At 52.1% G+C, this 22,330-nt stretch overlaps 1 protein-coding gene across 1 annotated transcript in view; it reads left to right on the top strand.

Moving 5' to 3' along the window:
* The window catches only part of SLC16A2 (solute carrier family 16 member 2), a 36,695-nt gene extending 24,553 nt beyond the window's left edge, over positions 1-12,142 (top strand). The window contains exons 2-6 of the mRNA XM_063416624.1: positions 3,068-3,212; positions 7,000-7,462; positions 7,902-8,045; positions 8,533-8,761; positions 9,951-12,142. Coding sequence (XP_063272694.1) covers positions 3,068-3,212; positions 7,000-7,462; positions 7,902-8,045; positions 8,533-8,761; positions 9,951-10,171 — 1,202 coding nt within the window. The 3' untranslated portion in view covers positions 10,172-12,142. The remainder of the gene's footprint in view (positions 1-3,067; positions 3,213-6,999; positions 7,463-7,901; positions 8,046-8,532; positions 8,762-9,950) is intronic.
* The last annotated feature ends 10,188 nt before the right edge of the window (positions 12,143-22,330 follow it).

The raw sequence follows: 22,330 nt of genomic DNA, 5'->3' as shown, positions 1-22,330 counted from the left end.
CAGCTCCTGGGCTCCTTCCAGCCCCATCCTCAGCTGGATGCTCTCCATAGCTTCTTTTAGGACCTGCTTGATAAGACTCCATGCCTCATGTGGGGGCTTGTCTGTGTGTTTCCATATCTCGCCCAGCTTATCAGCCACAGAGGGTGGGAGGTGTGGCCAGGCTGGGAATCAAACATCCCATCCAAACCCTTTGGAAATCAGAAGCAAAAATCGCCCCCTTTTTTCCTCATGAAGCTGTAAATTAAGAGGTGACTTCTCCAGTGTTGGAGAAGCTGTAGGAGGGAAGGTTTCCACTGGAGGAATGGCTGCCTGTGCCCTTCACATCCAGCAAAGTCCAGGAGAAACTTCCATACCACAGATGGCCAAAAACAAACCCTTCTTTCCCTGGAGCTGCTCCAAGGACCGTGCCCAAAGGGGCGGGTTTGGGGCTAGGCTTCACCTGAGCTCCATTTCTGTCCCAACCTGTGCTTTTCTGCCATGCCTTCCCTCCATCCTTGCCCCAGCCCAGATGAAGGGAGATCCCTGGGGATAAAACAGGGGGCAAAGTGTGCCCCCCACTCTCCGGGGGCGTTCTGGTGTGACTCAGAGCCGGCACCGGGGCGGTTTTCTCCCGCCCCCAGATTTTGCCGAGGTTTCCTTCCAGTGCTGGAGCTGGCCCAGCCCTCCCGGCTTCCCGGGGCTTCGTTGGGAAGCGCTGGGAAGACAAAACCCCGCTCTGGAAGTGAGGCTATTGTTCTTACTAATTTTAACTGGATGTTCTTCCCCAAGCCTATTTTTATTCATTGCTTGTGGTAAGCCCTTTCTCTAAGGTAGAGCAATTTGCCACAGGACCCTTTTTTTTTTTTTTTTTTTTTTTTTTTTTTTTTTTTTTTTGGTGTGTTTACCAATTTTAATTGAGAGATATCTCCTTTTTACAAACCCAGAGCTGGAGGAGCTTTTAAGCACCCGTTGCTGAGTCTCCTGCCCTGGGTTTGCTTTGATCTCTGCAGGTGAGTGTGCATTTTTGGGGCCAGAGATTGATCCTGCCTATTTGCATGTAAATCCCCAGGTTATTAAGATCCGAATCTGGCCCTTTAAATTTAATACTTTGCTTTATGCTTTTATTTCCGCGTTTCTTAAAGTAATTTCCAAAAATAACAAACTTCAAACATGACGGGGCCATCTAACGTTTTACTGCCTTGGCTGGAGTAGAAGGAACATTTCTGGAAGTATATTATCCAATTTAACGAGCCTTTCTCATCTTGGCGTGGCTCCCACCCCTCACCCCCTCTCCAAGCTGTTTTGGACTGCTCTTTGGATTGGTGCCACCTAATCCTATTAGAGGGACTTTGGTTACACTGTGCCTTGTGTTTATAACCAAGAAAATCAGCTGGAGATGGGGGTCCTCTCCCTCTCCCTTCCCCTTTTTGCCTGGAGTTGAGATGAGAGCCCAGCCAGTCCCACGAGGTTCCTGCACAGCCTTTGCTTTTCATTTTATTGCTCCACTCTGCATTTATTGAGGAAGATTTTGAAGTAAATTGGGTCCTTGTGAACTTATAATTAATTTGGAAGGTTCAGCTCTTCCCAGCCTGGGGAGGGCTTCTTTGTGTGGTCCTTTTGTGAAGGGCAGAGGTTGGAGAGGCTGTTCTATAGCTGGGATTTGCTTTTAATAGGGACCTGGCTATTTTTGAAGATCTCACGGCTCTGGAAGGACCATCAGGGTGTTTTTATGCAGGGTTGTGATGAAAAGGTTTGTAGAGCCCTTGGCTTGGGAACAAAAAAAGAAGCCAAAACCAACACTGAAAGAGGTAAAAAAGGTAAAAGGACCACATGTCCTGGGGCTGTGCTTGGCAGCCCAGAGCCAGCACTTGGAGCTTGGAGATGCTCCAGGAGGTCCCCACACTTTGGACCCATGTAGGGATGGGGGCCTCTTGTCCCTCTGTCCATCCTGCTCTGCCCCACACACCACCCAGGGGACCTCTTGCTTCTCTTCAGAGCTGTTAGAACTGAAATTCCCTTCCTTACCACATTGCTTTTCTTGAAATCCTGCCTTTCCTCCCCAAAATAGTCACATAAACCATTAAAAGGAGAAGGTGGAGGGCAGGGAGCAGACAGTGGACAATAGGAAATTGTCTCAAGTTGTGCCAGGAGATGTTTAGGTTGGCTATTAGGAAAAATTTCTTCACTAAAAGGCTGGTCAAGCACTGGCACAAGGCTGCTCAGGGCAGTGATGGAATCGTTTTCCCTGGAGGGAATTAAAACCCATGTGGATGTGGCACTTGGGAATGTGGGGCAGTGCTGGGCTTGGCAGTGCTGGGAGAATGGTTGGACTTGAGGATCTTAAAAGGCTTTTCTAGCCTTAATGATTCTATGATGGGCTGAAAAAAAAATCTGTGAATAATTAAGGTTTCTGGAAAAGAGACAGACAGACAGACAGACAGACAGACAGTGGGTTTTGTCAGAGCTGCTGGAAGGAGACAGGGCATGATGGTCCCACTTGGGCATGGCCTGGCAAGGTCAGGGGTGGAATTTAACCTGGGATAAACCTGTGTCTCCATCAGCTTGGCTGGCCGTGGGGAGAGGGGAAGGTGAGGAGTGCTGGCTCTGGGGGGTGAGGGAGGGGTGGGTGAGTGAGCTCCCAGGGGATGCAGGGCTGTAACTCAGGATAGGACACTCTCCCTTGGCAAAGCTGGGGAGCAAAGGGCTTGGAGAAGCTTGGGGGGCTTTTGGCTGTGGAGATTCCTGATGGAGGTGGCATCGCTGGGGCATCTTCCCACGTGCAGAAAGTTGTTCAGAAAGAGCCTTGAAACTTGGTGCCTTCCCTGGGACACAGTGACCCAGCAGAGAGGAATACAGGGAAAACCTGTCCATGCCCCATCATCGAGCCCCATCCGTGGTGCCACCAGGTGTCTGTGTCATTTGTTAGTTGCACTGTTAATTAACAGCACTTAACACTGTTAATTAACTGTGTGATGGGGCTGCCTCTCTGCCAAGACACCTTCAAAGCTGCACTTGGTCCCTGATTGATTCCCCACTGGCCCTGCTGGCTGTCCCCCCCTGACACCACCTTTCTCCTCTCTCTCCCCAGCATGGGTCGGCTCCCTGGCCATGGGGATGATTTTTTTCTGCTCTCCCATCGTCAGCATCTTCACCGACCGGATCGGCTGCAGGACCACGGCGGCCATGGGAGCCACCATCGCCTTCATCGGGCTCCTCTGCAGCTCCTTCACCAAGTAAGGCTATGGAGGGCACACCCAGCTCCTCAGAGAGCTCCTCTTCCTCCCTGTGCCCTGCAAACCCCCTGCCAACACTGCTGCTGCCTTTGGGGGCAAAGCAGGTGGTTCCCATCCACATGAGAGGTGTCCTGGCATCCCCACAGCCCACTGTGCTCAGCCTGTTCCCCTCCACATTGAACCTTGTGTCCTTAGGTAAAAAAGGAGCAAATTTTACCCAAGCAAGGGACTGTATTTTGTGGGATTTCAGCACTCAGGTCCCTCATTTGATCTTTAAAACAGCAGGAGAGGTTGGTGTGCCTCTCACGGGCAGCTCCAGAGAGGCACTCACAGAGAAAACCATTCTCCTTTGCAACCATTTTCACCTTTGGTGCTGAAAGTAAATTAATGCTTAAAAAAATATTTGGTGGATTATGCCTAAGAGGGAGTTTCTGTGCAGGGCAGACAGAGAGGGGAAGGCAGACGGGGTTTGGAGCAGTTTGTGGTGTTCCTGCCCTGGCTCGTGTGCCTGCAGCAGTGCAGGGCCACTGCTGCTCCTTGTTTTCCATGCCTGATCCCATGCCATGAATTTCTGCTGGCAGGCCAATGTGCATTTGGATGGCAAGTGTACCTTGTGTGTCTTTCCAGCCCAGAAATTGGGGTTGGCATCCTTGTGGGAGCAAAAAGAGGTCACCTCTGGGGTAATTCATGTGACACTTACTAAACACAGCCTCAGAGGCTCCATGGAGACACCTCTAAAGCAGCATTTGCCCCACTTTATCTGAACAAGAACATTGTTTTGGATTTCAGTTAAAATCAATATTGTTTTAATTAAAATGCTTCAAGAAGTGGTTTTTAAAGCAAATACTCACCAGTTTCCAGAGGGCAACTCGCCCGCACTGTGCTCCTCCCAGTCAATGAGACCCTTGTGCTTGTCCCAGTCCTGTTTCCCTGGATCCCCAAATCCTCATCTGTGGGATCCCTGTGTTATGCTGGGAGTGGGGATCACTTCAGGCAAACCCCTCAGGACAGTGGCCAATTGCAGATGGGATTTTTGGGATGCTAAAACCATCTTGGGAAGGAACCGTCTGCAGCTTCCTCCTCAGGTGCCACCCTTTGTGTTTGCAAAGATAACAGCACAAGGTGCAGTGGGTCCTGAGGGAAGCTGTGCCCTGGCATGCAGATCACAGGAGCTTCCCATGCAATCCTGCTTTCCTTCTAATCAACGGAGCTTGGACTTTTCTCCCCCCTCTATTGTAAAATGTTTGTGCAAAGAAAAAGGGCTCACGGGACCACACCGCTGCCAGGGGCTTGTGTTGGGCTGCAAAAAAATATCAAACAGTACAGGCAGAGAGGAATATCATTTCAAGGAGAGCTACAGGACTGAAATCCCCATTTCCTGCTTCTCACTCTTGGACCACATTCCTCTGGCTGCCTTTTAAGGGAGAAAGGAGCCCCTTTGCAGCTGGACCCCGGCGAGGGAAGCTGCGACGGCGCAGCCGAGCGGGGCCAGAGGAAGAGCAGGGAGGCTGTGGGATTTGGCAGAGCTCCATCCGGATGGGGAAGGCTGATCCTGAAATTCGGGGCTTGTGGCTCCAGCTCTCCCAGAACAATGGAGAAGGTTTTTTTTGGTCCCTCCTGCCAAGTCCCTCTACTCCCTCCAGTCCCTCCCTGTCACACAAGCGCTGGTGTGAAGGGACACAGCCTGGCTTTGGGGGGCTCAAGCAGAGCTGGATCAAGGCTCATCCCCCCTTTATCTCCTGGTTTCTCTAAAATGGGTTTGTTTTGTCCAAATGGAGGAGCAGCAGTTCCCAGCACTGCACTGAGCTGCTCCAAAACCCCTCTGAGCCACCAAGACTGTGTGGCAAGACCCTAGCGCACGGCTCAGTGCCTCTTGTCTCAAAATATTGGGAATTTTGTATGAAAACCACTAAAGAAACCAAGTATGCTGAAAAGCAAAGCTCTGGGGAAGGCTGGATGGGGTCAATGTGAGGATTTTCCTCTCTGCTGCCTTGCTCTGAGGTGTCTCCTGCACTCGTAACCAGCTCAAGCCACCAGAGACCTTGTGTGCTCTCAAGGTTAAGAAAGGTTCTTCAAGAAAAGAGAAATCCCAGTTAGGGCTTTAGCTTCCCTCCAGTTTAATGGGGTTGGTTTAGCCTGAGGAATGGGAGATGATGGTCAGCTCGGCAGGGCTCTCTTCACATGCCCCAGTGCCCTCCCAGCCCTCCTCCTCTGCACTAAGTGTTCTGTAGGGAGGTTTGGGTCCCTTTTTCATCTGCTTCTCCTTCCCCTCCATGATTTCTGCCCAGTTACTCCTGCACAGAGGAATCCCCCAGACTTTTACCAGCAAGGATGTGCTCCCAATGAGAGCTGGAAGCAAGAGGAAGCCGATGGAGGGATGATTGTGCTCCTTGTCCCAGGAGAAACACAATCATCCACTGGCTCTCTCAACCCGAGGAGACGATGCCGCCCTTCCCACCAGACAGCAGCTGGCTGATTCCCCGTGAGCAGCCTGGAAAATCCTGGCTCCTTAAGGAGCATGGCTGAGAGGAGCCCCTGCTCATGCAGGGGTGTCTGAGCTTCACCAGGGAGCAGATGGGAACTGTGGCATTCGTCTCCCCTTGCCCAGCACGTCAGCTGAGCTGTGGCACCAGGACTGCTGTGACCAGGCCAGGGCTGGTGCGTGGGAGGTCAGACACAGCCCACAAGGCCCAGCTGCTTGCCTGGCTCCCACAGAGGGGGCTCTGATGTGGTTTTGTTCTGGAGTGGATGGAAATTGCCTTTCATGACAGTCATTTGTCTCAGAGCCGTCAGGCACGGTGACCGTGTTCTGCTTTCAGCTTGGCAGGCTGGAGGGATGAGCGTGTAATGGAAGGAATGATGTGCCTGTAAAGGTTTTCCCAACTTCCAGCTGCTCTGGTAGATGTGGGCTGCTGTCTCCTCACTTGCTTTGGGAGCAGCACTCAGTTCTGCTTTGAGGGTTGGAGCACAGACCCTGCTTGTACAGCACCCTGAACTGCACAAAGGTTTTCCTCACACTTTCCTCCCAGGCCGTGTCCCAGGGCAGACCTTTGCAGCTGGATTTATGGCATGGGTTGAAGAAAAAAATTCCTTCATCTGGAGAGAAACACAACAGGTCGTTTGTGCTGGCTAAGTCCAGGCTCCTTTGTCAGCTGTTTCTGTTGGGAAAATTGGACTGGAAATTGGGAAGCAGCTCCTTCCAAGGGCTTTCAAGACTCTCCATCTGCTCTATAGAGCAGCCACTTCACTCCTTCCTCAAGCACAGCCACCAATGTAAGGTACAAATGAGATCTATTAACTGTCTAATTTAAGCTCCCAGAGGAGCTTAAAGAAGAAGAACTTAATTAACCAGCCTGGAGCCTGGGCAAAAACACCACATTTCCTTCTTATGTGCCTAATAACCAGCAGGGTTGGTGCCTTCTGCTTCCAAACACTGGGTGCAGAATGTTTTCAATTAGTCCTTCCAGTGGAAAATTTAAAAGGACTTCTAGCTAAAAATATCCCACCGCCCCTACCTTAGAAAATCTTGTTTGCTGTAATTTAAAAACCATTGAGGTAAGGTCAGCTTCCCAAGGAGGCCAGGTTGGCTGCTGCCTTCTCCCGGTGACACAAAGCACTTCCCAGCTACCCTTTGCTGAAAATTTCACGTGCCAGCTGTAGGGTGAGGATTATCCTTGCTTTGGTGGGGGAATAAACTCCTCGAGTGTACCGTGTGAGACCCAGGCCTTTGGAGGCCTGCAGGGTTCCCCACCTCTGCCTCACACCCCCCGTGTTTTACCCCCACCAGGTCCCTGGAGGTGCGTTATTTCACCTATGGGATCCTCTTCGGCTGTGGCAGCTCCTTTGCCTTCCAGCCCTCGCTGGTCATCCTTGGTCACTACTTCAAGCGCCGCCTGGGCCTGGCCAATGGCCTGGTGGCCGGGGGCAGCTGCCTCATCTCCGTGCCGCTGCCCTTCTTCCTGAAGATGGTCGGCGGTGCCATCGGCCTGGCACACACTTTCCAAGTCCTCAGTGCCTTAATGCTCATCCAGATCTTCTTGTCCATGACCTACCGGCCCATGCTGACGCCGTCCTGTGACCCTCAGCACGACGGGCACGACAAGCTGGGCAGCAGGAGCGCCAGGCAGCAGTGCTGGGCCCAGACCCGCAAGTATTTCAACCTGAGGGTTTTCCGGAGAAAGACTTACAGGATTTGGGCCTTTGGGATCGCTACTGCTGTCCTGGGATACCTCGTACCTTACATGAACCTGGTGAGAGCCGGGGCTGGGGCTGGCAGGGGAGGGATTTTGTCCCTTTGTCCCTTTGCCCAGGGTGAGGAGAGAGGAGCAGGTGGGGAGGAGGGGATGGGCAGTAGGGGCAGAGGCACCAAAGGCCTCAAGGCCAAGAAACTGCTGCCCATCCTGTAAAGAGGAATAGTGATGGATATGGTTTTGTGTGTCCTCTCTGTGCCCTCTGTAGGCCAGGGTCACTTCCCAGCGCTCCCAAGGACCAGCACCAGTAGCAGGAGAGGAGGGGCTGTTGGGTTTGGGGTGGGTGGGTGGAGGTGCAGGTCAGTGTGGTGTGGACACAAGGGTCACACAGCAACCCCAAATCCATGAGCCCTCTGCAGGAACTCTCATCCCTTTTGGGGAGATGAGAGGGATCAACGCACTGCAGCTTCATGTCCTTGTGTCCTTCCCTCCATCCCAGGTCAAATACGTGGAGAAGCGATTTCACGAAACCAAAAAGGACTGGATCCTCCTGGTCTGCCTCGGGGCCATGTCGGGGCTGGGGCGTTTGGTTTCGGGCCGCATTGGTGACTGCATTCCCGGGCTGAAGAAGATTTACCTGCAGGTACGGTGTGTGCAACCCTCCGTGGAGGTGCTGGCCAACCACAGCAGGGCAGGGAGGGCATCTCCACCTTGGTGTCCACACTCTGCTTAAGAAATGTCAATCACAAAGCCTCTACCAACCACTGTCTGCTGTGAGGGAAGAAAATTTACTACGGAAATGTGGAAGAGGGGTTATACACTTGACCTGAGCGATTGGTGTCAGCTCAGCAGACTCCATGGTAGCAACTCTTCCCAAACTACTGACACCCTTTCACCTCCCTGTGGTTTTTGAAGAACAGACTGCTGAAATCTAGCAGCTAATCCAGCAGCTAATCCTTCTTAACCCTTCTTAAAAGGTTATTCTTAAGGGCCTCTCCGAGACAGGAGCAGCAGCTGGATGGCTTTGCTGGGTCCAGGGGAGGGAGCAGTGACATTGACCTGCTCAGTGTCATCTCCATGACCCTTCCTGCTGCCCACCTCCACTCTCACACCCGCTTCTGCCTCCCCAGGTTGCCTCCTTCATGCTGTTGGGCCTCCTGTGCATGATGATCCCCCAGTGCCAAGGCTTCGAGGGCGTCATTGTCATCTGCCTCTTCCTCGGCCTCTGCGACGGCTTCTTCACCACCATCATGGCCCCCATTGCCTTCGAGCTGGTGGGGCCCATGCAGGCGTCCCAGGCCATAGGGTACCTCATGGGGCTGATGGCCGTGCCCATGACCGCGGGCACGCCCATTGCAGGTCGGTGACGCCGCGGGGCCGCGCCGGCGCCCGGCGCTCGGGAGGGAGGTGGTGGTGGCAGCCTTCACCCGTGGTGGTGCCTTGGTGCTGGTTTGAGCTTTCTGGTTTATCAGGTCACGGGGAGGTTGAGGAATGGGGGTGGCATCGCTCTGTGCCCCGTCCTGTGGCATCTCAGGGCTTTGCTCAAGGCTGATGGAAGGTGATCATTGGGGGAACAGTGAGCCAAGGTCACGTTAAGTGATTCCTGTTTGCAGCTGAGCTAGAAATTGGCAGGTAATAATTCTCTAGAACTCCTTTTAGATGGAATTGGAGTTCCACAAGACCTGGCTCTGTGCTCCAGCACAGCAATTACCCCACCAAAGCGAGGGCTTTGCCAGAGCTGCCCCTGAGCAGCAGGACCTCTGCATCAGCAGCGCTAAGCCAAAGCTGGATAAGCACCTCCGATCTCTCTGCTTCCGGCAGCAAAGTTCGCTTCAACGCCCTCGGGAAGGAACGTCGGGGTCACAGACCTGTCCCTGGGAGGGGGCTGCACCAGGACCCCCTGAGTGGGGCTTGCTGGGTGAAGGGCCCTTTGCCTAATCCCCAGGGAAGTCTCCAGGCAGGAGACAGAGGGATTTTCCAGCACTGATCAATGGCCGTGTGTTATTCTCCAAGGATGCCTGGCTGTGTTGGAACTTGCCAGACAAATGCAGAACTGTGTTGGTTTTTAAAGGCTTGGCTATTGTTTGTAACTGGCAGCGTGTATTTCACAGCTGGGAATAAAGCATCCATGAGGGCAGGGCTTCCAAATGGAGACAATCAGCAGAGGAACAGCCCCTGCCCACTTTTCCCATTGCCTCCTGGCTGGCAAGCCTCTGGGAAGAAGTGCTGGGCTTTACATGTCTCAGCTTGCATTTGGGATTGTCTGGGATGGAGCCGATTGTGTCCTGTTCTGGTGGAACAGGAAGGATGGCTGAGGCTTTCCTTCTCCACTCCCTTGGTACACAGTGCTGGCCGCACACGTCCTTTAATCCAGGGCGTAAAAACTCCACGAAATGCAAACGGAAAAAAAAGATTAGTTTAAAAACCCAAATCTCCCCAAATCTGGTGGGTGACGCAAGCTGCACTCGAAGGAGGGAACAAGCAGGTCATTAGACTAACGAGCTCATTAGCCTGACGAGGCTCTAACTTCACCTCTGGTCTGTTCCAGGATACCTCAATGATTATTTTGGGAATTACGACGCGGCCTTTTACTTTGCGGGAGTGCCGCCCATCATCGGCGGCCTGGTGCTCTCCGTGGTGCCGCTGGTGCACCAGAGGATGCTCAAGAAGCAGCGCCTGGATTCGGGCAAAGACAAGATGCTGGTGTCGGAGGCGGTGGTGAACGGGGAGCTGCTGCCGGGCTGTCCCGCCTCCGAAGCGCACATGTGACACCGCTCCCGGCTCTCCGGGGACACCAGCAGCCTCTCCAGAGCCCCGGCACAGCCCTTCCCAGACGGACCGCAATTCCCAGTGATGCACTATGTTTGTAAAGGAGAAAACACAAAAAGTTCTTCTAGTTAAAGGCTTTTAACTAGCAGAAATCCTTTTTTTTTTTTTTTTTTTTTTTTTTTTTTTTTTTTTGGGACAATTTTGATTTCAAAGCCACCTTTTTTTTTTTTTTTCTCCCCCTCTAACCATTTTTCTAAGGAGAACTCTCACCGGGATTCAAACTTGATTGAGCTCCCACTCCTCTCCCCGGTTTTCTACACGTCATGACAGAGGTTTACAGCTAATAAATGCCTTTTCCAAGCAGGCCACGGATGGAACTTGTTGAACCTTGCAGCTGTCCATCCTCCTCCAGTGTCACTCGGGTGTCACATCCAAGTGAGACAGCCCCCTCCCCGTCCAGCACCTGGGGCTGTTTTGGAGCCAGAGATCCGAAGGAGGAAACGCTGCTTTAGTCTGATGCACAAACCAAATAAATGTCAGCAAGTCCCGCTTTCATCTTCTTCTTTCCTCCTTTCCCGCTGCTCTCCCACAGCCCCAGGGAGCTGCAGCTGGGATGACAGGGAGCTCAGCTGGCTCTGGCCATCGGAGTCACGCGGGAGCACACCCTTCCTGCAAAATATGCCTTAAAAACGCGTGGATGAGACCAGCAGGTCCCTTGGCTGCCTTCCACCTCCGTTTTCCCACCCAGCAATTAATGATTGGGCTTTTGAGCTGCAAAAGAGAGGGGCAGCTCCATGCACAGCTCGCAGTGCCCGGCTCTGGGTGGCCAAATCCATGGCATGGCCACCGAAACGGGCACTTTGTTCCACCCCTGTGTGCCTGAAAGCCACCACAGCCCCCGTGCCACGGATCGGCTCCGTGCTGGGAGCTCTGCCAGGCTCAGGGGTGCCCATGGCTGTGGGGATGTGCCTGGCTCAGGGCACAGGGTGCCCCCGCTGGTTTTGGAGCCAGTTGTGTGTTATGCAGCAATAATGGGTCAGTACTGGTGGGGAATCCCAGTTTTCCAAAGGGTTTGACAGCCCCAGTAGCATTGAACTTGTAGCCCGTGTGTTGTCACTGAGCTGGTGCAGGGCCAGTGCTGATCCAGGGGGAGAGGGAGAGGGTGCAAGGGAATCACACAGCCCCTGGATCCCCACCACACTGAGTGGCAGCAGAGCTCAGCCTCGGGCAGGCATCCAGCACTGCCACAGAAAACTGTAGAAATTCAAATTGCCCGGAGAAGCTGTGACTGCCCCATCCCTGGAAGTGCTCCAGGCCAGGTTGGACAGGGCTGAGAGCAACCTGGGATGGTGGAAGGTGTCCCTGCCCACGGCAAGGGCTGGAATGAGATGAGCTTTAGGGTCCATTCCAACCAGAACCATTCCATGATTCTGTGATCATGTCCAGGTACTGCTAATTAGTGTGGCTAATGAGTGAGAAGGGAAGTTCTCCTGCCCTGGAGGGTCCCTGTGTGAACAAGGTGACAGCTGGGACTGGGGTCCCTTTTCCTGGGAGAGAGCAAGAAACAAAACTCACATTTATCCTGACTGCAAACCCATCCTTCATCAGATTTTCATTTTGTTCACCTGCCACTAAAAACTGAGGTGTCTGAAGAGGGATGTGTGTGGTGGGGATCACCCCTTGGTCTCTGGGTGAGTGTGGGGTTTGTAACACCAGGACATGTCTTTGCTGTGGAAATTTGGGCTCGATGGAGGCCCCTCCCACTGGCAGTGGTGGGACTTTTGTACATAATAGGCTCAGGACCCTGCATGTCCCTCTGGCCCTGTTTTTAACCCCTCTTGGCTGATGCATTTGTAAGGTCTTGTGGTCTTGTGGCCCTTCTGTCCCCGTATGAGCTGGAAAATTACCTGGTGTGTTGTGACGTGTCTGTTTATGATATAAAATGAGATGTCTACTTGTCTCTTTCTCGGATACACTTTTCCATGACTGTTCTTACCCTTCATGGCCTGCATTGCATGGTCTGCTGTGGCTCTGCTGAGCCACCGCTGCGTTTGGGGAGCCACGGGAGGCAGATGAAGCTGCAGGAGGAGGCAGGGCTTGGACCACAGAACCCCAGCTCCAGCTGGGATCTGCCAGACTTAGCCTAGGGCAGGGTGTTAATGTGGTGCTTTTTGGGTGGGAGCCTTGGCAGTGGGGCAGCTTCAAAGCCCTCTAACAGCTGAAGGAAATAAAAAACTCCTCATTGTAACTCCTGCGAGTTTTGGGGCATTAATTCACATTGGAGTTTGATGAAGTTCATTAAATCGTATTTTGGACCTTAATGCCCCCCAAAGGGGAGAAGATGAGAGATTTAAATTCCAGAAGTAGCTTCTTCAGAGCAAGCAGAGCATGAGCAGAGCTGTCTCCAAACCCCATCTGGGCTGGGGGAGCGGCTGCACTGCTGAGCCCACTGATGGCTGCACCCAGATTTTGTGTGGCAAAGCCTCCATGGCTCCTAAGGTGAATTATGGTTCAAATCCCAAATTTCTACAGAATTCCACTTGCCTTAACTGCTCCATATGCCTGCAAAGGTCCTTGCCCTGGGAGGAGCCTGCATTCGGTGCCAGGGGTGCTTAGCACTGCAGAGCAGCTGTGCCAGCCCAGGAGGGGTGCTGGTATCCACATCTGCCCCCCTAAATTTTGATCTTTCCCCATGGCTTTTACTATTGACCCTCCAGGAGTGATGAGGTGCTTCCTTGGCCACCACAGCTTGGTCAGAGGAAGCCACCCCTGACCCTATCCCAGACCCATGCCTGGTACCAGCCTCCCAAAACCACCCTCAGTGTCTTTGTCTGGTCAAAATCCTGCCCTTGGTGGACACATTTTGCAGCAGAGAAGGCAGGCTTGGACAACAGCCACGAGAGGACTCCTCATCAGCAAACACAGATGGGAATGGGAAGGGCAAAGGTTGGAGCAGTGTCAACATACAGGGAGTATTTGGGGCTTGTTTGTCAGATTGCTGCTCTGCTGCTGCTCTACTTTGGCCCTTTTGAATGCCAGGCAGTTTGCAGGAATTTCTGCAAGTGAGAGGTGGGACTGTGTGACTGTGAACAGGGAGGGGTTGCACAGCTCTCGTGGTGACCCCAAATGGGTCCCTAACTGCTGCAAAAACCTTCATCCCAAAGCCCCTCCTGTTCCATCAGGGTCATCCTGTCCTAGCCCAGCACATCCACATCCCCTTTGGGGCTGCCTCTTACTCACTTTTCTAATTAAACCCCAACCTTCTCCCTGCCCTGCGAGTGCCAGGCTGTGATTCCTGCCCCCTCCCTGGCTCTGGGAGGGGAAGGGGGAGCCCAGCACTGCAGACTGGGCCAGCTTTGGGAGCCAGCAAGGGAAGGGGAGTGGGCTGAGCCCCCGGGGTGGGAAAGGGGTGAAAGGGAGCGGGGAGGGCCCTGCTTCACCCCGTGGCCGGGGTGTTTGCAGAGCTGCAGAGCCTTATGTAAGTGTGCAGTGAGCACAGGACGTGTCCCAGCAACGCCTGCTCGGGGCTGGGCTGGGGCTGCCTCTTAAATCTTTACCTTAAGGGTGTTCAAAACCAACTGGTTGCCTTTCTTTTTTTTTTTTTTTTTTCTTTTTAATTGTTATTATTCTATGGCAGAGTGAGGCATCGGGTTTAACTCCTCTCGCTCTGGCTGAGGGATGGAGGGGAACAGCTGAGCTGGAAGGGCTCCAGGGATGGTTTTGTTGGTGATGGGAAGGGTAGCAGGGCTTTGGGAGCTGCCTGGGAAATTCCATGATTCACGGCTTAGAGCTTTTTTCAGTTTTAAAACAATATGCAGGAGCTGCTTCACTGCAGCTTGCCCTGCCCTGAGGTCTTGCAGCCAGGTAAACACAAGTTTCAAAGTCCCAGAGTTTAAATTTGTTGAATTCTGGCCTCTCTCTGGCTGGGGTTGAGGTTTCCTAACATTTCTTTGCTGTGGGAGCAGTGGGAAGGCCACATCCCAATTGCCAGCCAAGCAGAGGCTTTTGCAGGTCTGCTGTGGTACTGTGGGGTTTGGGGACCCCCAGTTTCAGGAGGTTTTGGCTCTGCCTCCCATGGTGGTGCTTTGGGGTTGCCACTCCAGCAGCTTCATCACCCCCCGGGCTGAGCTGCCCGGAGGAGCCAGCAGGGAGGTGGGCAGCAGCTGGGCAAGGACATTCCTGCCCTTCCCTGGCAGTGCCACGGGAATGTTCTGCACGGCAGCTGAGGCTCTCTCTGGTACGTGGCTGCCAAGGGCAATTTGCTGTGGGCAGCCTGATGTGGTGCTGAGGATCTCACCTGCTCTGCATTTGAACCCTGGCTGACACCTGCATCCATAAATGGCCACATAATCCTCACCTGGATAAAAGTGAGCTGGATCAAATCCTCTGAGTGCAGGGGGACAGATCCAGCTGAGACCTTTGCTGTCTCTCCATTCTTCACCGCAAACCATTCCTGGTTTCTGTGTGCTCCTGCACCCCACAGTTCTGTTTGGGGTCACCTGGATTATTTTAGCTTCAATTATTTCCACGCTGGCAGAGTCTGCTTCTCCTTTTCCAGCTGGAAGCAGAAAATTGCAATGATTTTGAAAGCCAAGGCAAGCAGAGCAGCCCCTTCCTCCACCTTTATGCCACCAAATGTGGACTTGAGCAGTTTTTTTGGGTGCTTACAAGCCACCCTTGTAACCTTTGGGGACAATGATGTGGTTGACAAGTGCTCCTTAAATCCTCCTCCGAGGTGCTCAGGCATGGAACTGGCACAGAGAGGGGCTCAGTGGGCAAGTCACAAACCAAAATAAATCTGTTTCCTTTCTTTTTGGCAGGAGAGCAAACACAGAGATGGGTGGAACTCTGAGAGGGCTTTGGTCTGCAGGGGTGACCCTGTGCCATCGCTCCAGGTCCTTTATCTGCCTGGCATGATCACTCCGTGGACTTTAGCCCCGGTGACAGGGAGGTTATCACTGGCCTTGGGTGGGACCACCAGCACAGCCCCTGTCGGGGGGGCTTTGTAGTTTTATTTTTGCAAATATTTTGCCGTGCCCTGAGTGCTCCCCTCAAGGCCAGCCCCTGCCGGTGTCCCCGTGTCCCCTCCTCCCAGGTGGTGAAACCCTGCAGGTGCAGGGCTGCAGGGCTGGGATCCATCTCCCAGCTGAAAGACACAAAACCCCTGCTGTTTTCTGCAGAACATGGCTTTGGAGGAGGCTTTGGACCTCCAAAGTTTCTCCTCTTTTTGTACCCAAGGCTCACCCTGCACCCACCTCTGCCCTGCCTGGCAAGCTCAGCCCCTCCTGCAGCATTGGAGACAAGACCCAGGGGCTGTTTGACCAGGGAATTCAGCTCTTTTGTTGTCCTTTTTGGAGATTTTCAATCAGACGAGTTGTTCACTGGGGCAGGTCTCTGCTCCCCTCCTGGTGGGCCGTGGCCAAATTGCCGGAGCCCGGTTGGGATTTGGCTGCCGAGCGCGTTCAGCCCGATCCTGTTGGGAAGGAACACGACCTCCCCAGGCCTCAACTTTCCCAGCATATCCCGTTTCAGCCATTTCAACCCGTTAGAGCCAGAGGCAGCATTTTTCTGGGGAGGCTGAGGGCAATTAGGAAATTACCCCACTCCCCTCCCCTGCCCTGAAATCCAGCAGGATGAAGCCAAATATTTGCTTTCGGATGGGTGGATTTGGAGCTGGCTCCACATAAGAGCACCGGGGTGGAGGTTTGAATTTTGGCCGTTTCGGGTAATTGTTTTTGAGGCAGGACCTCCGAGCTCACTGCCATCACCCTGCCCAGCAGATTCCAAAGCCGTGCCCTGTCACAGCTGGCATTTGCTCCGTTGTTGATGGAAAACAGCCTGCCCATGGGCTTTTGGGGTGGGGTGCACGCTCTCCATGTCTGTACCCACTAGAAAGACTCAATAAAAGGCTGCAGCACCCTTGGTAGCTTTGCAATCCCATTGTTTTTTCTGCTCTGCTCCAGGCTCTGAAGCAGCCTGAGCTGTGTGTGGCTCTCAAATTGGTCCTGGGAGGTGCCCAGGCCTGCTGGGCACCCTGGGCAGAGCAGCAGAGCCAGTGGTTCAAAAGCAGCTGCTCAATTCAATGCTGAAATCATATCCTGAAGCTTAAAATTATTCCTTTTCTTTCATTTTTTTAACATCTGCTCCTTGTAAATGATTTATAACCCCTCAAAATTTTGTATCTGGAAGTAAAGTGAATGTGTCTCTTAAAAGTATGCCTGTCCTTTCAAAATGTGAATTTCTGACTGTTGGTATAAAAAAAAACATAAAAAGAAAGAAACCTACCCCATATTAGCACATTTTTGTAATTAATGTTTTATGAATGTTGTTTAAAAGATTTGTGTAGAATAAACCAGTTTAAAAAGAGATTTGTTCCTGTGTTTTGTCCAGGTCTCTCCTCATGGCTGGTCATGGCTCTCAGCAGCTTTCCCAGATGCTGCCAGCTCTCCAGAGAGGCTGGAGAGGCAAAGGTTTATCCTGGGAATTGTTTTTATTAAGTGTTTGATGAACCTTGAGGAAAGGCTGAGCCGAGGTCCTGGAAGCTAAGTGGGGAGATGTTCCCATGAGCTGGTGAGGGGTGACAGCTGGAAGTGGATGGTCCTTGTCCCACTGAGCCATTTAGAAGTAAAAAAGAATTAAAATCCACCCTGAGAGCACCTGGGTGCCCAGAGGGTGCTCAGGACGAGCCTGGAGCCTCCTGGATGTTTTCCATTCCCCTGGGGGCAGCTTTGGGTCTGGATTTTACCACCCAGCATCTGCAGGGGCTGCAGCATCTTCACTGCACGGGGGCTCAACACAGCCACAGCCTCAGGGCTGTTTTTAAGCATCATTAATATTATTTCTTGCATTTGGCAGTGGTTGGGGGGCACGATGAGGCCTTCCAGGTACCTCCTGGTCACAGGAGAATTAATCATTTTGCCAATAAAAGAAGTTATGGGAAGGCTGGGAAAGATCAGGGATGATAATTCATGAGTGAGGTTACAGAGGCTGTGAGACACTGAAAACACAGCTTTTATCCAGGGTTTTCTATTAATGACTTGTTTATATGAGGTGCTTTAATTGCCATTAGATGAAAGCTGACACGTGCATTAATTTTATATAACTCAGGTTTGTTTTTTTTTAATGTGCACCTCAACCCTTTTTCAAGTTGGGGATATTTACTGCAAATAGTGTTTAAAAAAACCCCATCAGGAGATAAGAGATGGTAAACAGAGATTCAAAGGGAATGAGAGTGCAGCAGTGAGGACTCTGAGCTGTGCATGCAGGGACAGAGCAAGGAGGGGGAACGCTGCAAACCATTCCTGAGAGGTGGAAGCACAGCCACTGAAAAAGTGGCAATTTTAGCTTGATATCAAAATTATCTTCCAGGGATGGCTGGAAAGTTTGGGGGGAATTGGGAGTAAAAGTGGGCTGTGCATCCCTGGAGACACTCAGAGGGGTGACAGAGGGGACACCCAGCACCCCCAGGAGCAGCAGCTCCTCACAGCCCATCCCCACGAATTCCATATAAATGAATATATATACATGCACGTGTGTGTGTATATATATACATATATATATATATATGTATCTCCAAAGGTGTGTTTGTGCCTGGGCCCACTGGAAATCCCCTCTCAGCTTGGCTCAGCACAGGGCAGGGAGCACCAGTCACCTCCTCCTGCCCTGCCAGGCTGCTGGATCTGGCCCTAATTTATGGAAAAATGGCAAGAAAAGAATTTTTGCATCAGACAAAACCCTGAGTTTTTCCACAAAAAGACTGTGAATGAGAAAAAATCAAACCAAACCACAGCAAAATAAAAGGATGTTTTCATTACTGTAACACAGTGGTTCAGTATTTAGGTATCTATTTGTACATTAACATTGAAACATCATGGATTAAACAAAGTTAATTAGATATAATAGCTGATATCTGTGCTACAAAACACATGTGTGCTTTACATATTAAATATATATAATGACAAGTATGTTTTATATATCAAATATGAGCCACATGTCAATGTTTGGCTTTAATTTAATAGTTTTAATTACATATTATTTGGACCAATATGTGCAAAAGGCATCTATCTATCTATTGATTTTTTAAAGTTTACACACGGGTTCAGACACAAACACATCTGTCTATGGATGTGCAGTGGGGACACGAGCTGGCACTGCAGAGCTCCTCTCTCCCTGCGGGCTCTGAGCTGGGTTTGTTTTCTTTCATTGTCTTCTCCATCTGTTTTCTTTTTGCAGGACTTAAGGATTATAATCCTTCAGGGAAAAGGAAAGGAAAGGAAAGGAAAGGAAAGGAAAGGAAAGGAAAGGAAAGGAAAGGAAAGGAGAGGAGAGGAGAGGAGAGGAGAGGGAGAGGAGAGGAGAGGAGAGGAGAGGAGAGGAGAGGAGAGGAGAGGAGAGGAGAGGAGAGGAGAGGAGAGGAGAGGAGAGGAGAGGAGAGGAGAGGAGAGGAGAGGAGAGGAGAGGAGAGGAGAGGAGAGGAGAGGAGAGGAGAGGAGAGGAGAGGAGAGGAGAGGAGAGGAGAGGAGAGGAGAGGAGAGGAGAGGAGAGGAGAGGAGAGGAGAGGAGAGGAGAGGAGAGGAGAGGAGAGGAGAGGAGAGGAGAGGAGAGGAGAGGAGAGGAGAGGAGAGGAGAGGAGAGGAGAGGAGAGGAGAGGAGAGGAGAGGAGATTCGAGGAGATTCCAGGAGATTCCAGGAGAGGAGAGGAGAGGAGAGGAGAGGAGAGGAGAGGAGAGGAGAGGAGAGGAGAGGAGAGGAGAGGAGAGGAGAGGAGAGGAGAGGAGAGGAGAGAGAGGAGAGGAGAGGAGAGGAGAGGAGAGGAGAGGAGAGGAGAGGAGAGGAGAGAGAGGAGAGGAGAGGAGAGGAGAGGAGAGGAGAGGAGAGGAGAGGAGAGGAGAGGAGAGGAGAGGAGAGGAGAGGAGAGGAGAGGAGAGGAGAGGAGAGGAGAGGAGAGGAGAGGAGAGGAGAGGAGAGGAGAGGAGAGAGAGAGAGAGAGAGAAAAAGAAAGAAAAGAAAAGAAAAGAAAAGAAAAGAAAAGAAAAGAAAAGAAAAGAAAAGAAAAGAAAAGAAAAGAAAAGAAAAGAAAAGAAAAGAAAAGAAAAGAAAAAGAAAAAAAGAAAAGAAAAGAAAAGAAAAGAAAAGAAAAAGAAAAGAAAAGAAAAGAAAAGAAAAGAAAAGAAAAGAAGGCTACCACACCCCCCCCCCCCCCCCCCCCACCTTTTGCAAGCTCCTTTGAAGGGCTTGAAGGCTGCACTGAGGAGTGGCAGGAGATTTTTTTAATCATCCCCGCGTTGCAATGCCAATCTTTCCTAGAGCCTCGCTTCTCTGCCGTTATTCAAAGCAACGATTCGGGAAAGATCCCGTCCCGAGGCTGCTGCAGCCGCACCCAGCCCGGCAGGATGGGCGGGCAGGGTCCCTGTGCCTGCCCCGTGCCCAGCCCCGAACGCCTCGGGGTGCGGAGGGCACGGCGGGGCCGCTCCCCGGCCCGGCTGCGCCGCTGTCCGCGCCCGGGGCTCGGTGAGCCCCAGAGAGGAACAGCGCCGTCCTGGCAGGGGCAGAGAGAGGAGAAGCAGATCCTTGTTAGGGAAACACGGGGGAGCGGGGAAACGAGGGGGAAATGAGAGCGAGGAGAGAGACCCCGAAGCATCGGCACCCCGGGGTGGGGGCAGCCCGGGATGCCCCGGAGGAGAGCAGGAACCCCTCGGGATGCAGGAGCGCGGATCGCCTTTGGGGTGCCAGCCTTGTGCTGGCTTCAGCCGCCCTCTCTGTTTTGGCCCAGCACTGAACGGGTCTGTCCCCATCACCTGCAGCCCGCAGCAGCGTCCGGGGCATTTTTTGGGCAGGGCGGTGCAGAAGCCCCTCCCGGGCCCCGCGTCCCCCCCCGCCGCCCCGGCAGGCTCCAGCTATTGTTCTGGCACGCTCCCCTTCCGCCCAGCATCGCGGTTCGGTGCCTGTAAATCTGTCCTCGTCTCATCTGGAGCATCGCTCAGGCCCCGGTGTACGTGGCCGGCACCGCATCGCCCTGGCCGAGCCCGCACCCTCCGCTCGGCCCCGCGGGGCCAGACCCTGCCCCGAGCCCCCGGACCTGCTCTGCATCCCCACAACCACCCGGGCATGGCTCTCACCCGTTCTCTCCCTCCACCTGTGTTGATGTTTAATCCCACTCAGATGAGCACAGTTCAAAAGCTTATTTTCTTTTTCTTTTTTTCTTTTTTTTTTTTTTCTTTTTTTTTTTTCCACCCTTCAGTTTTCCTTTGGTTTAATTTCCCTCCTCTTTCCCTTCCCATCCTCTGTCCTTCATTCCTTCCCATCCTTTCCACCCTCATCTTTCCCTCCTGGCCACGTCACACTGCTGGACACCAGCTGGCACTGAATGGCTCTCAGGGCGCTTCCCAGCGTCTTCCATCTCATAAACATTTCAATTTACTTACATGTGTCTTACCAAACTAAAACACAACCACCCCAAAGGTGCCAGCAGCAAAGGCTGAGTCATTTCCAAGTTTATTTAGGATTTATTTAGTTTAGTTTAGCAGTACCCAGAGAGATTTCTTCTGTTCTTCTATTTCTTCTTTCTTTCTATTTCTTCCACTGCATCTTTTCCAGCTCCTTATCTGCTGGTGAGCACTGAATGATGCTCAGGACAGGCACACACTGGTCCCACCTCCATTCCATAAATCCCTGCTCTGGAGAGGAACCTTATGGGCTCCTGAAATGAAGTTATTTCAAGGTTTTTACCCCTATAAACCCTCTGGGCAGCCAAGGTCTGGCTCTGCAGACACAGGGCAGACCCTGGGGTTTGGGTCTGGAGAGGTGCCAGAGCTGTTTCACTGCTCTGAAAACAAAGATTAAAGACAGTATTAAAGCCAAGAAACCAAACCAGGCATTTTGTCCTTCATGGCATTTTCTACAGCAAACAACAAGCCAAGCTGATGCTCCAGACCTAAAATCCACCGGCCTCAAACTTTCAACCTGGAGACGTCACATTCTGCAAATGCATCCTGAGAAACCAAAGCAGTGTCAACAATCCCTGCCGGACACCAGGAGCGGGCTGGCTCCTCCCCTGGCCGTGCCAGGGTCACAGGGAACGAGCTGCAGCCCAGCATCCCCAACACAACTCCGTGCAACCCTTTTGAAATCCCAGAACCCTGCTGGTGCAGGGTGCCAGAGCTCCGGGAACCCTCCACAAATGTGGGATGAAGTAATCACTGTTGAGGGGACCTGACGCCTGGATTTTCACATGCTCGGCTTAGCAGGGGATTTATTCAGGGGCACGGTTGGAGCATGTGGCAGCAGCGTCTCATTAGTGTCACAGACAATGCCCAGCCAGTCTCAGACTAAAAAGCAGGGTTAGTTTTCCCTATGTAAATTTATTGTAAGAGTTTAGGGAGCCATAACACAGCTGAGTTTAGATTTATGATGTTAAAAATCCCAGAAGGGGTTCAATCACACTTGAAACTCCTGGCAAGGGCAAGGAGAGCAGCTAGCCTGTGCTGTTCTCCCCCCTTCTCTTTCCAAACACTCCATCCCACTGAGAGGGGGTCAGAAAAAGGGAGAAGCCCCCCAAAAGGATGGCAATTCCTGCCCCCCATCGCTCTGGGATGCACAAGGTCACAAAACACAACCTTTCTCCTCCCACCAGCAGTAGGACCAGCAGAGCAGCCAAACACATTCCCCTGAGAAGGTCTGGATGTGCTGTGAAATATATCCTGAAGGGAGGAGTAAGACAACGTAAAAGGTTACAGAGTTTAAGCACCAAGGGGGAGGAACAAGGTTATATAAAGTTTTACAGGTCAGGACAAAGACCTCAAATATATTAAAGAAAATAAACAGAGGGATGATGTCAGCCCCACGCGAGCGCCAAGGGCTCTTTAAGCAATTCGGGGGCTGATCAAGAGTTTTTGAGGAACAAATCCAGGGTTACCCAAACTGAAGCAGATCCTGCAGGAGATGAAGGGCTGGAGAGAGCTTCCAGGCAAAGAGCTCCTGATACACACAGTGTGGGAGTCACTTCATGAATAAAGTCACTGAAATCAAACCTAACACCTGTGTTAAACACCCAGTTTCAGACTGAACTGAACAAAGAGCAGGAAGTATGTGGGAATGAGTAAAAAACCCCGTTTATCCAAGAGCTCTCCCTATGGAGAGTGAAGCTGGAGCAGAATCCTG

Source organism: Prinia subflava, chromosome 20, assembly GCF_021018805.1.
Source record: "Prinia subflava isolate CZ2003 ecotype Zambia chromosome 20, Cam_Psub_1.2, whole genome shotgun sequence".
In the NCBI taxonomy this organism is placed as follows: domain Eukaryota; kingdom Metazoa; phylum Chordata; class Aves; order Passeriformes; family Cisticolidae; genus Prinia; species Prinia subflava.
Note: the sequence above shows the minus strand (reverse complement) of the source record. Positions and strands in the feature narration are given on the sequence as shown.